The 17,640-nt window shown below is 33.7% G+C and overlaps 1 protein-coding gene across 1 annotated transcript in view; it reads right to left on the bottom strand.

The window, feature by feature from the left end:
• rims2b (regulating synaptic membrane exocytosis 2b) overlaps positions 1-17,640 on the bottom strand; it is a 186,354-nt gene that overhangs the window by 152,921 nt on the left and 15,793 nt on the right. The window contains exons 3-5 of the mRNA XM_051137658.1: positions 13,769-13,807; positions 11,325-11,411; positions 6,582-6,792 (exon numbers count right to left, since the gene is read on the bottom strand). Of these exons, the coding sequence (XP_050993615.1) occupies positions 6,582-6,792; positions 11,325-11,411; positions 13,769-13,807 (337 nt within the window). The remainder of the gene's footprint in view (positions 1-6,581; positions 6,793-11,324; positions 11,412-13,768; positions 13,808-17,640) is intronic.

A 17,640-nucleotide genomic window follows, 5' to 3' on the forward strand; every position in this document is an offset into this window, starting at 1 on the left:
GCTGTGGGTGGGTGTGTGTGTGTTTAAGGGTGTGGAGCAAGAGCTCCATGACATCACAGTCCCAGCTCTGAAAAAGAATCTGGTCATCTAGCACTGCAGGGGAACTCAATCCATGGCCTCACTAACATGTGGAGCCATTGACACTGACATCAGACACAGCAGCGCCGGTGTCCATGACAGCCCAACACCACATCCACAGTCACAGCAAAATACCACAAGAATAAAACAACCCACTAAGCTCCACTCAGCTTCCCAAATCCAAATTGATCACAATTCATAACACAATTATGCCTTAATCATCCATATTGATCTCAAGCCAGAGAAACTAATCGAGCAACACCTCATGTGCCAAGTAAGTAGTAAGTGCATAAAGAGTTTAACCAAAAACTACCATATACTGTAGACAAATACATATTTTGGTTTGCCGTCCCGCACACTTCTGATTTAAAACCTCAGCGCTAACATCTCATCAAAACCCACTATACTCTTTCCGCGGGAGACCTGAATCAGACCTACATTGTCTTTGCCTCAACCAACAAGAGCCCAAGCTGAGTTAGCATGGCTAACTACATACAAGTGCTGTTTATCGCAGTGTTATCTCATCAGAAACATGTACAGATCCTCCTGCTGCTGCGCCCTCACTAAACACTATGCATTATGCACACCATCCATCATTCATGAGCTGTGAATAGTGAATTAGTCACTGATTAACAATTGACCATCAGTAAAGTTATTTTCCACATTCTTCAGCTCCTCCGAGGGCAGAGAACACAGGCGGCCCGACAAATTAGGATGTAAATAATCTCTATACACCGAAAGCAACTGTCTGGCTGAAGCAGCTGTCTGAGGTGAGCTAATGTGTGCATCTACACAACAAACAAAGCTCAGGATCTGTTTTCACAACAGGGGACGCATTAAATAAAGCGACACTTGTTTAAATAAATCATTTGAAATTATGCCAGAGTTACGTGTGTAAGCCTGTTCACTGAATAGTCAGTTACTTTAGTACGAGTATCAATCAATGTCTATTTCTGCACACCTGAGGAATCTCACCTAAAAAAAGAGAAAATTATGTCGAGTATTGATGATTTTTTTAAGCAGCAAATCACAAATTAGAATGATTTCTGAAGGATCACGTGACACTGAAGACTGGAGTAATGATGCTGAAAATTCAGCTTTGATCACAGAAAAATAAATTATATTTGTGACCCTGTACCACAAAACCAGTCTTAAGTCGCTGGGGTATATTTGTAACAATAGCCAAAAATACAATGTTTGAGTCAAAATTATTGATTTTTGTTTTATGCTAAAAATCATTAGGATATTAGTGATGGGAAGTTCAGATCGTTTTACCAACTCGGACCTTTGAGTCTCGTTCAGCAATTGAACAAATCTTTTTTCGAGTCATTTCGTTCATTTTAGCAAAATATAATTAAGATGTTACGTGTGTCTTCTCTAACACATCTACTGCTTACACAAACGTTGATCACACTACAAACAAGACAAAACTATAATGCTATAAGAAACAGAAAAGATTAATTCATTGTTTACCTGGGTCTTTAGTCTATGATTAGCTCACCTCACCTCTTACCTGACAAGTTTTCGGGTTCGAGTCGTTCATTCATCACGTGACAGCCCATAAGATGAACGAACGACTCGAACCCGACTCGAAACAGGTGAACTAATTCCAGTACAGAACCTAATAGGATGTTGCGCATGCACGACTGAACGAATCACTCCCTGAGACGACTCGTTCTTCCTGAGTCACATTAAAGATTCGTTCAGAATGAACGAATCATTCAAGAACGACCCATCACTATAGGATATTAAGTAAAGATCACGTTCAATGAAGATATTTTGTAAAATTTCTACTGTAAATATATAAAAACTTAATTTTTGATTAGTAATATGCATTGTTAAGAACTTTATTTAAAGGTGATTTTCTAAATATTTAGATTTTATTGCATCCTCAGATTCCAGATCTTCAAATAGTTGTATCTTGACCAAATATTGTCCTATCCTAACAAACCATACATCAATGGAAAGAATAGGTATAACTATCAGATGATGTATAAATCTCAATTTGGAAAAATGTACCCTTATGAGTGGTTTTGTGGTCCAGGGTCACATTTTACAATATATTCATACAGAAAAAAGTTATTTTAAAATATAATAATAATTTACAATTTTACTGCTTAAATGCAGACTTCTTTAAAAAACATCAGAAAATATTACCAACCCCAAACTTTTTAACGGTAGTGTAAATAATGCTAGTATAAATATATTAATAGTCCTAAATGTTTCATTTTCTTACCCTCTAATGGGACAATAATATGCAAGCAGCATGTGGCAATTGAGTGCATTGTTTTTGGACACATCTGATTTTTACAATATTAATGGTCTGTGATAAAAGGGCTTGTGAGAATTTGAGCATAATGATAAAACCATAAAGAGAAAATAAACACTAAGAAAATGAGGAGCTGCTGAACAGTTTGTCCCCCTGCTGTAAATTTATGCAAGAAAGTGAGAGTGTGATGAAATGGAGTGTGTGCACAAGATTAAAAAAAAAAGAAAAAGAACAAAAGGAACAGAAGGAATGTACTGTAATATTAGTATTGATTCATGTATTCAAGTCTGAACTTCAATGGTTCACTGACTACTGTGAGACAAAACTGCAGTCAGACAAAAATTTGATAATATAGGAGGTGTTTGAAATCAACACAAGAGGCACTGAAGAAAGACTAAAGACTAAAGAGTCTAATGGGAGACAGTGCCCGCTAGTGGAAATAGCACAGAACAGCCTGTGTTGATTTCATTAAAAAATAGAACATTTTCTTAAAAAATTAAAAAATAAAAATTGTGCTGTTGGTTGGCAAAAAAGACCTAATATTACTCAATTAGATGATGCTGAGGTAAAAATATCAGTAAAACCTTTCCATCTCATACTATTTTCACAAAATAAGAATGAATACTTGTCTGATTAAATATACATTTGTATCAGCCTTAATGCATTTATCAAAATAATAAAAGCAGTCAGATGTGTTGGATTTGATGACATTTAATGACAATAAGCATCTAAAATATATCATTTTAATTTATAATTTGTGAAGGAATGTAAAAATATAATCAAATACTTTTGATTAAACCCCTTTAAACCCCCAGCTTTTTTTTTCCAGACATGTAGATATCCAAATAATTTGTCATTAGTAGTCCTTAGAAATAATCAATAATTATCTGTATTTTATGGTCGGTCACAATTGATAATGTGTATACTGAATTAACATATTGCTGCAGTCAAAAACACTGTTATATATCTTAGCCCAGCTATTTTAAACTGTTTGATCACATTCTAGAGTTACTATATGCAAAAAACAAAACAAAAAAAAAAAAACATACAACCATCAATGTATTTCAAAATTGTTACTTTTTTGTAAACATATATCATCACATTTTTATATTAGTGCTACCAATATTACAACATCAGTTTTTTAACTTATTTGTAACATTTGGACTTTTAATTTAGTGCAATATTTTGTCATTGCAACATTTTAGTGCAGTCTTCACTAACAACTGCAATTCGATATATGTATACTTAAATTCACTGTTATCCCACCGGTCACTAGTGACCATCAAAATGTTTACTCATTTTATGACCACACTCAACAAACTGAATATATGTGAATTCATATATGTGACCCTGGACCACAAAACCAGTCATAAGTGTAAATTTCTTGAAATTGAGATTTTTACATCATCAATAAATCAGCTGAATAAATAAGCTTTCTGTTGATGTATAGTGTGGTAGGATAGGACAATGTTTGTCTGAGATACAACTGTTTGAAAATCTGGAATCTGATGGTGCAAAAATTCAAAATACTGAGAAAATCACCTTTAAACTTATCCAAATGAAGTTCTTAGCACTGCATATTACTAATCAAAAACTAAGCTTTGATATATTTATGGTGGGTAATTTACAAATTATCTTCATGGAACATGATCTTTACTTAATATCCGAATGATTTTTGGCATAAAAGAAAAATTGATAAATTTGACCCATCCAGTGTATTTTTGGCTATTGCTACAAATATACCTGTGCAACATAAGACTGGTTTTGTGGTCCAGGGTCACATATTAATACTAGACACCTTAAAGATAATGTGTACCAAAAATCTTTGATACATTTTTATGTTAACATACTTTACTAGCCTTTCATTTTGGAGATTTGATGCAGCCATCATCTTCTCTAGGTGTAAATAGGAGTTAAACTGCTTTGCTCATGTGACAGTTTTCACTAATCATGTGACTGCACATATTTCATTAATATTTATTTTTCCATATTTGCAGGAAGTGCACTGAAACATCAGAAAGTTAGATTTTTAGAGCTTTATCAATGAAATATTTTTTTATGGTCACTAACTGTGACCGGTAGGATTAAATTAATGTCAAATAACTACAAAATCTTTAATTTTCTGTTGCTGTTTGGAAACACCTAGAGATGTAGTAGTAAAACACCTACAGATGTAGTAGAAAACATCTGGCTCTTGTTTGTATTTTTTTTATATATTTATTTATTTATTTATTTTTTTTCTGTAACTGGCCATAATTCTAACACTGAAATCATACATTACTGTCTTTAGAATCATTCATACCTGTAAAAATTGGCTGAGAATTGAAAGAATAGTTGTTCTGTGGCTCAGAGGAAGACCGGAATTGTGTGTTTGTAGCAGTTTTTTTTTTCCTGCTGATTAAGGGATAGTCAATCTTCACCTTACAAATCATCAAAAACAATAATGCTGCAAAATACACATATTTTGTAAGAAATTGTGACTAGCAAGAGCAAAACTAGTTTGGGAATCAACACCCCAAAATGAGTAATACTATGAATTTTGGCACACTTATGTTACACAAGTGTAAATAATTGTCAATGTAAAAAACTGAGTGACTAAACATTACAATTAAGTAAAAGTTTGTTCTGATTTTATTGATCAGGATATCTCCTCTTCTTCTAAATGTCCAGAATTTTAAGTCTTCATGCAGACATTCATTTTAAGTGACATTTAGTCAAACAGGTGGTGACAGCAGACCAGAAACCAGAAACTAGTGAGCTAAATTACATGAAAAATGTGTGTGTGCTTTTACATATGTACATACGCAGTGCTTGGATAGTAACGGATTATATGTAATCTAGATTACGTAATCAGATTCCACTTGTAATTATATGTTGCATTTTAAAATACTCATAATCACACTACAGTTACCTTTCATTGATTACATGATTACGTAATATTTAATAATATGATATATGATTATGATATTATAATAAATGATTCACAATTTATTGATTCTCACTAACTCTTCCTTTCCATCTTTTCATCTAATACTTATATACATTCAGAAAGTCTTCCAGTTTTGTGGAGATTCACACAAAGGCCAGTCACTAGTCAGATGACTAGAGAGGGTCAGTGTTTTGGTCAGTGTACAAACCAAATGCAGTTTCTTCATGAACTACAGTTTGGGAAACCTTTACTGCATGTAATGTTTAATGCACTTTATGTGGTTAATAACAACAAATAGTGTATTTTGTCTTTCTGCATGTATTTTCGTATCTAGATGGTAAAGGGCAAATCCAGCATTACGGATGTGACATTTTGCGTTATGGATGTGACATATAATTGCTTAGAGAATGTATGTGTTACCAGTATACTGAACCATTTGTTTATATTTTCATAAACCCTTGAGTCTAAACATCAGAAAAATACCAGTCTATGCATGAGTTTTCTATGTTAAAAAAGGGAAATAATCATGCGTTATGGATGTGACAAAAAAGGACACTGTTTTTGAGAGACCACATAATTTGTAGGATTTCTGTGGATTAAAATGCACAAACCAGGCGTAATAATACCCAAAAAAATAGAGAAGCGATGGCTCTTCACAGAACATATAATTGTTGCTTTATTTTAATTTTGATGTGTCTATTTATGAGGAATAAGTACTGTTATGGACGTGACAAGCCTGAAAATAGCAAATGACTTTGGAAAATCATGCACTAAAAATAAAAAAAAAGGTTAAAAAAACACCAAAAGTTGACATCTGTGCTATCAGTATAGTACAAACCTTTGGTAAAAAACTTTTCATGGTAAAGTTGACTTTTATATGAAATTACCCTAATATACTATCCTGTTTAAATCAATAAACAAGTTAAATCAAAAGCAATCAAAAAGCAGTCAGATTATATTGCCTAAAATGTGATATTAACTAAAATATTTGTCATGTAATTTGGAATCAGTAACAGACTACAGTTTGCACTGTACACAGGTTTTGTCATAGTCTGAGGAAACCTTAAGACGACAACAGCAGCAGACACCCAGATATTGGAATATTTTGGGGCTTTATTTTCTTGTTACATTTCAGCACCCTCTTGTGGTCATGAGATTAAATGGTTAATTTCCTCTGTGATCAAAACCCACCAAATCCATATACAACATGAAAGCTGTAGAAATACGACGTACAGACATAGGATGAAGGGGTTTTTATACAACTTGTCTACAGACTCTATGGTGAGAGAGAGAAGTCAGACGTACTTTGTTGGAGCGGAGGGAGACGCGTCCTCCACAGCGTGCGCAGAACTTGGTTTGGCAATAAGAACAGACGTGGCCGCAGCCATCGGCAAACTTGGTTTTGTGGCAGATCCCACAGGTGGGCGAGTCTCCCTTCTGCTCCGGATTCTTCTGAGCCTCCTCTCCGATCTTCTTCACCTGGTCCTTGTACATCTCAAACTGCTGGTGCAGTTTTCTGTGGAGAGCAGAGAGGGACATTTAGTGATTTCTTGTAGTTGTCTTGATTTACATTTGAGCTGGAAAGTCAGGTGTGAACAGCTGCTCCTGGATAAGTCTGAGTTTGTGCTGTGACAGGTTTGATGCCTGTTACTTAACGTACATGTAAAATTCAGGAATGTGAGAATAATTCAGCCACTCGAGTGCTATTGTTCAGCATATCCTGCATGTTACTTATGCTTGCTTTTTTTCTGGAAATCATATGTATTTTGTTCAAATCAAATACAGTACAAATCATATGATCAATAGATCAATTTTCTTGGGTTTATTTTCATATGTTTTAAACTAGCTGTACTGTAAAAAAAAAAAAAAAAAAAAAAAAAAAAAAAATTTGTTGCTTCAACTTAAAATAATTTGTTACCCGGCTGCCTTAACATTTTAAGTTCAGCCAGCTCAAAAAAGTTTAGTCAACTTAAAATGTTAAGTTGTACAAAGTGACAACTTAGATATTTGGGTTTATGCAACTTAAAAATTTAAGGCAGCTGGGTAACAAGCCTAGCTTTTAAGTTTAACAAACCAAATTGTTTGTTTAGTCAACTCAAATATGTAAGTTTTCACTTTGTACATTTAAAGTTGACTAAACTTATTTGTTGACTGAAGTTAAAATTTAAAGGCTGCAGGGTAACAAATTATTTTAAGTTGACTCAGCAAATTGTGTTTGTTGCTGTTGTTGTTGTTTTACAGTGCACTTGTATTATCTGTTATGATAAAAAAGAAAGAAAGAAAGAAAAGAAAAGGAAAAATGCTGTTAATTGAAACAAAGGTAAAATAAAATATAAATATTAAATTAAACTTAAATAATGTACTTGTTTTGAAATAGTTTCATGTGAAATAAATAAGTTGGAAGAAGTTGAAGTAGTAAAATTATTCCCTTTTTTTAAATTATCTAAAACTGAAATAAAAATAAACTAAAAAGCTAAATATAAATATTAAAAAAAATTATAAAAATTACAAAAGCGCATAAAAATATCAAAACTACTAAAATATCAATCTTAAAACTGAAAAAAAAAATGAAAATAAAAGCTAATTGAAATAGTATAAGCAAATAAAGAATACTAAAATAACATTCATTTGTACCACAATCAAGTACCACATGCAAATAGCAAGGTACAAAAGATGTTACAAGGGTGGTATCTTTTTAAAAAAAATACACTTTTGTACCTTATTTATCCTTCAAAGATGCTTATTAGTACATTAAAGGGACATATTAATGCCTAAAATCTATATATTAGTACCTAAATGGTACTAAACAAGCAAACTAAATGTATAAAACAAGGCAGCATCTAAAACCATAATTGTTTGTCACATGAGTGTTGTGTTTCTTTGGGTTTAAGAGAGCTGTAGGATGTAAACATGACTCTTACTAAGATCTTTATTCAGCAGTAATTGCATTAATATAATAGGCTTGACACTCTGGGTTAATTCCTATTCTACATTCATCAGTCAAACCATATTGAAACGAGACCATAACCACTGATAGGATGCATCTAATACTTTAATAAGACTTGTAAGACAGGGATGAGAGAGCGTGCCGGTTTGACAGGATCCAGATCTAATGCAGACAGACTCGATCAATAATCTATCCAGAGAAAACACTTACTCATCAGATGTTTATTGATCCGGGGGTGTTTTCCATTGTTTTTAAGTCGCATGGAGCAGTGAAGTATGTGACAGGGACGGCTTTTACTGTACATGCACTACACATCATGATATTCAGTTTGAGCTCCAGAAAATCGATGGCGTCCACACTGAAATGATCCGACACTGTTTCTCCACAAGATTACATGAATATCCGGTGTCATTGGTCATGCATGGCTAATGGATTGAGCGTGTTGTGATGACATACAATTTGGTAGATTGACAAAACGGTCCATTCAAGCATAAAAACATTAGTACTTTAGTACGCATGTACGGTTGGCAGTATTTTTATATATATGTACACGTGGAAACTTCATATGATATGCCCTGTAAATGCAGCCATGCTTTGGTTTTTGAGTACTTCTGAGCCCAGAGCATTTCTAGGAAACACTTTACTTGAAGCCTTTATATATAATGCATTGTAAACATATTTTTAATGCATTAATTATGCAATGTAATGCACCCTATAATGCATTGTATGATCCCATCGTAATACTGATCTATTCATTGTTACACCTTTAGAAAGTATAGCGCATTCAAACACATGACAAACAACTAGATGTAACAAGGAATCTGCAGATATTATAATTAGGCATTATAATAATGGCATCCCACAGGACCGCTTACGGGAAAGTTGTAAAATTTGGCACACAGGTAGAGGACAGTCTCAACATTAACCACACCAAGTTTGGAGTCTCTAACTCAAACTCTCTAGCACCACCACTTGTCCAAAATTTCAATTATTTTATGCTAATAACTTTTGAACCATAAGGTCTAGAAGGAAAACTACTTTTAACTATTTTTAATAGTTTGTTAAACCTCCTTTTCCGAACTCATCCTAGACGGTTTGTCTGATTTTTATCAAATTGGCTCAGATCATCTTCAGCCCATGCTGGCAAAAAGTCGTGGAAATCAAGTTGATTAGTCAAACCGTTGTTGAATAACACGCAAACGAATTCAACGAAAAGCACACAAAAATGGATGTGAGGCTATATCTCTGCAACGGTTTGGCATATTGAGATCAAACTTGGTGTGTGTTATAACAAGCATGACCTGAGGCTACCTGCAGTGTTTTGGCACAGTGCCACCTAGTGGTGAGGAGATATTAAAAATCACAAAACTGGTCTCGTTAGGTTCGGTGCATCATGCCGAGTCTAACTGTAACCCAATTTTTCCATGTCAGTCATTCTGGGCATCGGCCATTTTGAATTTTTTTGTAAAATGCTATATTTTAAGAACGCATTCCCATATCATTACGAAACTCAGTATGTTGAGTTTGTGGTCAAAAATTAAACTTAAGTAAAAAAAAAAGTACAATTTAAAAAAAATACTAATAACTTTTGTTTAAATTAGCCTGTTGCATCTTCAGACCATGCTGGCAAAAAGTTATGGATTTTGTGACGATATATGTATCACGTATATATGTCAAAAATCGCTACGTATATACATAACAATTTTTGCTTAGCGTATCAACCAATTTGCTGGAAAGATGTCAAAGTGCACCTGAGGCTGAATCTCTGCAAAGCTTTGACATATTTACACCAAACTTTGTATGTGCCATTGTAACCTCACACTGACCACGCCACATCAATTTGGTAACAGCGCCACCTATTGGTGGCTGTTGGTCAAGAGTGATAAACCATCAATAATGACATTTACAACACTGTTAATTACTTTGGATTGCATTAGCCTATTGTGTTGAAACTGTTCTCAAAACATTCCTTGGGTCATGCCGACAACATACACACCAATTAATCCATAGTTGACGAACTTCCTGTCTTCCATTTAGATTTGTTAAAAACCTATTTTCAGACTTCTCCTAGACAGTTTGTCCGATTTTCACCAAAATCGAATCAGATCATCTTCAGAATGTACCGACTAAAAAGTTATGAATTTCGTGTTGATAGATGAAACTGTTTCCATACAGCATCACTACAAATTTGAGGCATGATGCCAAAATGACTCTGAGGCTGTATCCTGAAAAGCTTTGACATATTGACACCAAACTTCATGTAGCATTGTCACCTCACACAGAACACACCAAATCGATTTGATAACAGCGCCACCTGTTGGTCAAAAGTGATAACCTGTTAAATCATATTACTAGTAGTTGTTTTTATGATTTTGTTTCCCGCATTTTGACAAAAATCATCTTAAAATGGCTTCAATTACTCATTGCTTCAGTTGCTCTGATGCTTGCTGCTTTCTTTGCCTAGTGCTTGGCCCCGTAATTGTTGCTTGCAGCTATATTTCATTTTGACTTTATATCTTATTTATGAGAAGATATAATGCATTATACATAAAGGCTTCAAGTAAAATTACACATTTCTTTTGTAGTATAATTATAGTGACACTACTTACTATATATGGGGTCAAACTCACTAGAGCACCACACCAGTTCTGCTTGGCCTAACTGGATAAAAGGAATAGTTCAACAAAAATGAAAGTTTTGTTGACAAAGTACTCAGCCTCTGGCTTCACAAGATATAGATGAGTTCATCAGATTTGGAGAAATGTAGCATTGCTCACCAGTGGATCCTCAGCAATGAATGGGTGCCGTCAGACTCCAAACAGCTGATAAAAACATCACAATAATCCACACCACTCCAGTCCATCAATTAATTTTTGTTAAGCCTAAAGATGCAAGTTTGTAAGAAACAAATGTATCATTAAGATGTTTTTAACTTCAGAGTCTGTTTGGACTCATTCAGATGGCACCCATTCACTGCAGAGGATTCACTGGTGAGTGCAACATTTGGGTAAATTTTCAGCAGATCTTCATGTTTAGGTGAACTATTCCCTTAAACTAGCTACTTTCAGCAGTAGGAACTGAACGTCCTGTGCTGTACTTACGGATTCGGCTGCTCCTCACTGGGGGACTTTGACTGGGGCTGGAGAACATTACTAACCAGCTCAGTGATTCCACTGAAAGGGTTCCACCTGTTCAGACAAGCATAGCAACATCAAGTGGCAAGAACCAAGGGATGTGTTTCTCTTTGTTCCTCTAACTCTTCACATCTGGTGGGATGACACCAAGGAATCCCAAAGAATTTTGTTGAACTGTGTTGTAATGCTCGATTACACCTGTTTTTAAGTGTGTCAAATCTTCTAGCTGTTAATTTCTGCATTTAAAGAAATAGTTAATCCAAAATGAAAATGCATCATTTACTAACTGTCATGTTACTGCAAACGTGAACACAAGGCGATAATAAACAGACTATTTATTATATGTGTGTGTGTGTGTGTGGGTGTGTGTGTTTGTGTGTATTAATATATATTAATGTATATGTATATATATACATATATATTAATGATTAAAAATGTAAATAAAAAATAATTATTCACTGCACTACACTGCAAAATAAAAAATTAAAAAATCATCCATATTTTTTGTTTTGTTTTGTTTTGTTACTAAGCATGTTTGTTTGTTTATTAATTTATGAATAAATTAAGCAATTAATTAAATATTTGTTTTTTATTTAGCAAGGATGCATTAACCAAAATGTCATGGTTTCGACAAAAATAACTTTAACATTAAAATCATTAAAATCATTTTACAATTTGAAGTATATATATATATATATATATATATATATATAAAATATTATTATATTATTATTATAATTATACACATCATATATATATGATGTGTATAATTAAAAAATAATAAAATAATTATTATTTTTTTTTTTTACTGCACTACACTAAAAAAGAACATAATAAAAAACTACAATAAAAAAGAACAACTACACAGATTTTTTTTCTTTTATTATCCATGTATATATATTTTTGTTTTGTTGTAACATACGTGAGAACAAATGTGTTTTTGTTGTAAAGACACTGAACCTTTGAGAGGGTTTTTTTTTTTTTTTTTTTTTTTTTTTGGTTTTTGGTGTGTTTTTTGTTTTGTTTTGTTAAAGGGAACCCTGGGTATTAAGACTTGTATGCCTTAATATAACATAAATGATGTCTTTTACTGAAATATGTAGTAGAAAGCCCATGAAAGATTTACGTTATTTAAAAAAAAATCCACATTGTTTTATACCTATTTTGGACTATTATTTTAATGACGTCAAATGTTTGCACTCGGTGAGCAACTGGCACTATCTGTTACTATTTTTACTGCAACACAACTTGGAAAATAAAACACTGATATGATTCAGTCGAAGGGCAACAAGAGAAAGATGTAAGTCTTCACTACTTTTCTTGCACTAAGAAGAGGAGAAAAGAATGGGAAGATGCTTGTGGACAAATAAAACTTCCTAAAGACCTGTGTCTTTGTTCTCTCCACTTTAGCCCTGGTGCCTTTGAGGCTTTTAGTAGAGCACAGCTGCTGAAAGAGCTTACAAATGGCAGAGACAAGAAACGCTAGATGCCATCCTGGCAGGATGTAAACATGCCGATGCTTGTCATGACACGGCAGCCTCTGAGGTTCTCAGTGTGGATTTCACTTGATATCTGGGAGGCATTTAGATGCCTTGTGGGGGAAAACGATGGTGCAGCATTTGGTTTAAGCCTACGCTTATCCATCGACACCTGTAAGTTCTTTCAGCACCTGTGTTCATCGTATCAGTATTTTATTTTCTGAGTTGTGTTGCGGTAAAAATGCCAGTAAATCACTGACTGCAACCATTTCACATCATGGCACCCCACATAGTCCAAAATATGTATAAAACAACGTGGATTTTTTAAATAACGTAAATCTTTCATGGGTTTTCTACGACATATTTCAGCAAGTAATTTACATCATACAAGTCTTTATACCCAGGGTTCCCTTTAAAGATATAGTCTCTTAAAACAAGTCTAATGCCATTTGGACTTAAGTAAACTCATCTTGTTTGAAGTATGCTCACATAGTTTTACTGGTAAACAAGAGAGTATTGCATTAGAACTGACTAAAGAGAGATGGGTGATCTGAGAAACAGCAGCATTAGGACTAAGGGAGAAGAAAGACGACACAATACGACAGCAGCTGAGTCACAGGAGGACACTAGTGCTGTATTACTTTAGCATTGTGGAGGAGCAGCTGACCACTACATGTACACATGGATCACTACAGCAACACGAATATGCTACTGAATGGACTATAGGTTAGTAGGGTGAGAACGCAGGAAAAGTTTCAGTAAAAGAATTGTGTTAAGTAGAAGTGATGCTATACAAGTGTACCAACTACAGGACAGCATAGAGGCAAATAACTGATCACAGGTCAGCTCTGAGGGATGTGTCACAAACAGCAAAGGGTGGAAAAGGAAGGTTTTAGAGCTTGAAGTACACTGGAAGAGTTGTCTTGTACTCACTGAGCTGGCTGAGGCTTTGTGTCTTCTTTAGGTGGATCCCTAAAAAGACATGTTCAACAGCTCAGCACACACAGGGCAAAACAAGAGACAAAAATCAAACACTGACAAAGCAAATCATGAAATAACTTAAATCATGGCATGATAAAAGGAACAGTTCACCCATAAATGAAAATTACCTAATGACTGTATATGACTTTCTTCTTTTTTTAGGCAAATACAATTAGAGTTATATTAAAAAATGTCCTGGCTCTTCCCAGCTTTATAGCTGTGAATGGCTGTTGAGATTTTGAAGCCCAATAAAGTGCATACATCCATCATAAATGTACTCCACACAGGTCTGGGAGTTAATAAAGGCCTTCTGAAGTGAATCGTACAAAAATAGGCGTAGCATAAACTCTGGTGAGAATATGCTAGTCTCATGAGAACCTAGTTTTGTTTACAACAAAGAAAAACAATCTCCTGATGGCTTATATTTAAATCCTCTGACATTTTTCTTTACAAATCTATGTTTTGTACTTCTAATTTGTGATCAGTGTTTTGTTTTGCTCTTTCCTCTCCACTACTGTGTTCGTCATTTCCACGTCTGTCACTGCGTTCGCCTATGTCCTTCATCATCCGCTTAAACACCACTCTCTCATGAACGCACGTACAACAGTTAGCAGAAGCTAGTGATTAAGGTTTATAAACTTCATATATGGATATTTTTCTCTTCAGAAGACCTTTATTAACCCCCAGAGCCATGTGGAGCACTTTTCATGATGGATGAATGAACTTTATTGGACTTCAAAGTCTCAACACCCATTCACGGGCATTATAAAGCTTGGAAGAGCCAGGAAATTTTTTAATATAACTCAGATTGTATTCGTCTGAAAGAAGAAAGTCATATACACCTAAAATGGCTTGAGGGTGAGTAAATCATGAGGTAATTTTCATTTTTGGGGGAACTATCTCTTTAAGTCAGAAAACTAAATACAGTCAATAAATGCTGTAAATACTAGGGCTGCCAAATCAATGTGTCCACTTTTTAAATATTTATTATTATCATTAACATTACATTTCATGCAGTACATGCTGTTTATGAAAATTTCTGCATGATTTTTTAGACCCTTGAGAATAATACATTTATTAAATTTGCTAATTTAACCATCAAATTTTTAAGTTTAAAATGTAAATGGTTGGTGTTTCTCCAGTGGTTCATAAGGTAGAAGTGAGCAATAGAATTTCACATGACAGGACTGTATTAAAATGATAAACACTCTACAGTCTATACAGATTCTGTATAAAGACAAAATAATCAAAATAAATCTTAAAATGCAAATATTTTTGAAAATTTCAGCATATTTATCTCAGCTTTTATCGTTTTATTATTAAAATAATCTGTTGTCTTCTAGGTTAAACATCTTAAAAATCTTTTCTAGGTTAAACATCTACATTGTGTATGAAATATGTTATATAAATGAACTTGCCTTACTTGTATTTTGAAAACAAAAAAAGATCATTTAGATGAACATTGAACATTTAGATGAAAAATGTTAGGATAATTCTATTGTCAGCCCTAATAATAAGTATGTGATTATAAAAATAAACATAAACTAAACAAAGCAAAAATACATAAACCAACATGAATATGAAAACCATATAAAACATTTTAACATGATGAAAATAAATCATATATAGTGAGAGAAACAGAACTGTTTTGCCTTATATGTGACATTTGGTATCGTATGTATACATGCTATAATAATAATAATCTTTAATCTAAAGACTTCTTATGTAAAATAATACTAATGATAATTAGCAACGCACACGTGAGCTAAATATACTGTCCAATTAACAATGTTTATTTGAGAACTCCTAAATTCACCAGAATCATTTTAACATGAGATCCACAGATCTCCATACCCACAATGCTCAGCATACTCTAGCCTAACATAGTGTTCTCACTATTTCTGCAGCATATTGTACATAATAGTATGCTATTCTTCTGTATGCATGCAATTCCCATAAAAATGAAATGGAACACCATACGCTATAATGCAACGTGCTTGATGTGGCCTTGCACATGTTTAATAAATAAATTTGGCATTTGTTTTTCTTGGCTATAAAAAAATGTTTGTAATTTTAACAGTAAAGAATGTAAAAATGATATGGCTAAAATCTGTTATTCATTTAACAGTAGGTTGGTGAAACACTAATAGATCTAACAAGATGTTTCAAGTACTTTACATTACATACTGTAAATGTACAGGTTGCGAAAGTGATATTCATATTATAAGTTACAGTTAAAAACATAAGTTGAAATTTCCAGAATTCCTTGTGTGACAGATCACATTTGTGACCCTGGACCACAAAACCAGTCTTAAGTAACAATATCTGTAGCAACAAAACATTGTATGAGTCAAAATGATCAATTTTTCTTTTATGCCAAAAAATAATTAAGATATTAAGTAAAGATCATGTTCCATGAAGATATTTTGTAAATTTCCCACCGTAAATATATCAAAACATAATGACTGATTAGTAATATGCATCGGTAAGAACTTCATTTGGACAACTTTAAAGGCAATTTTCTCAATATTTTTTCTGCACCCTCAGATTCCAGATTTTCAAATAGTTGTATCTCAGCCAAATATTGGCCTGTCCTAACAAACCATACATCAATAGAAAGCTTATTTATTCAGCTTTTTCAGATTATGTAAAAATATTAATTACCCTTATGACTGGTTTTGTGGACCAGGGTCACATTTGAGGATTCTTTCAAATAACTGTTTTGAGTTTTTTTTTTTTTTTATCTAATCAGTTACGTTTATTGGTGTTTTATTTATTTATTTATTTATTTTTTGGTATTTGTGAGAATGACACAGTGCACCTTCTATATGTTAGGCCTAATATTTACTTCAGCTTGTTAAAACCTTTTTTTAAAAACGTACTATTTACTCAGCTTGTTACTTTGAAACAACATTGTTGTTGTTTGGACTTCTGTTCTGCATATTACTGGATTTAAAAAAATAAAACTTTAAACATTTTTTAGAGACCATTTCTGGACTGTAATGTCTTTAATGTTGCATATTTAATATTATGCATCTAATAGTAATCAGTGTTCAATGCAGTGTTCAAATGCAAAAATGCAATTACTGTACTGTTGTTGTATACAGTGAAAAGTAATATACTTATACAGCAACTTTTTTAAGGCAGAGCCAGTGAGCATAGGTTACTATAAGTGTTAATCCTGTTACACAACGTCTTCACACAACAGACCTGAAAAAAGACTCACTACTTGAGATTGAGTCTCATAAAAGCTCATAGACAAAGTTGTGTTTGTGGCATCATGGGGAAAAATGTAATTCTTGTGCTGTCATATGGACATAGCATATATGCAAAGAGGAGTCCAGTTCTGTGTGGTGTGCAGTGGAATCCCCAGTGTACTGTATACTTGTCCAGCTAAACACTGTGTCTCTCTGAACACTTAAGAGATTACAAGCTGTGATCAGCCAATCAGCACCGGCGCTTCTAAATGCCGACACTGAGTCCTAATACAGCTCAGACGCAGAGATCAAGTGCACTTACACCACTGTAGCATCATTCAGACTGTAGCACTACTCTTCTGCAGTATGCAATATTTATATGTGTACAGTATGTCTCTGCATGCAGGCAATACCTGCATGATGCAGGATCTACAATACAGTTTTTCAAACTAGCATGCAATATACAGCAAATACTGCATAGTATGCAGTAAGCAGTACATGAGAATTGCATTTAGGGCCTTGCATTTACACATCTTCAGTCCCCATTAAAAAAAACTGGATCTGCTGTGTTCAGCTCATTCAGATGTTGTGGAGAGGTTGAGAGTGTGTTTTGAGAGTGATTCAGAC

The sequence above is a fragment of the Labeo rohita genome, chromosome 19 (genome assembly GCF_022985175.1).
Source record: "Labeo rohita strain BAU-BD-2019 chromosome 19, IGBB_LRoh.1.0, whole genome shotgun sequence".
Lineage (NCBI taxonomy): Eukaryota > Metazoa > Chordata > Actinopteri > Cypriniformes > Cyprinidae > Labeo > Labeo rohita.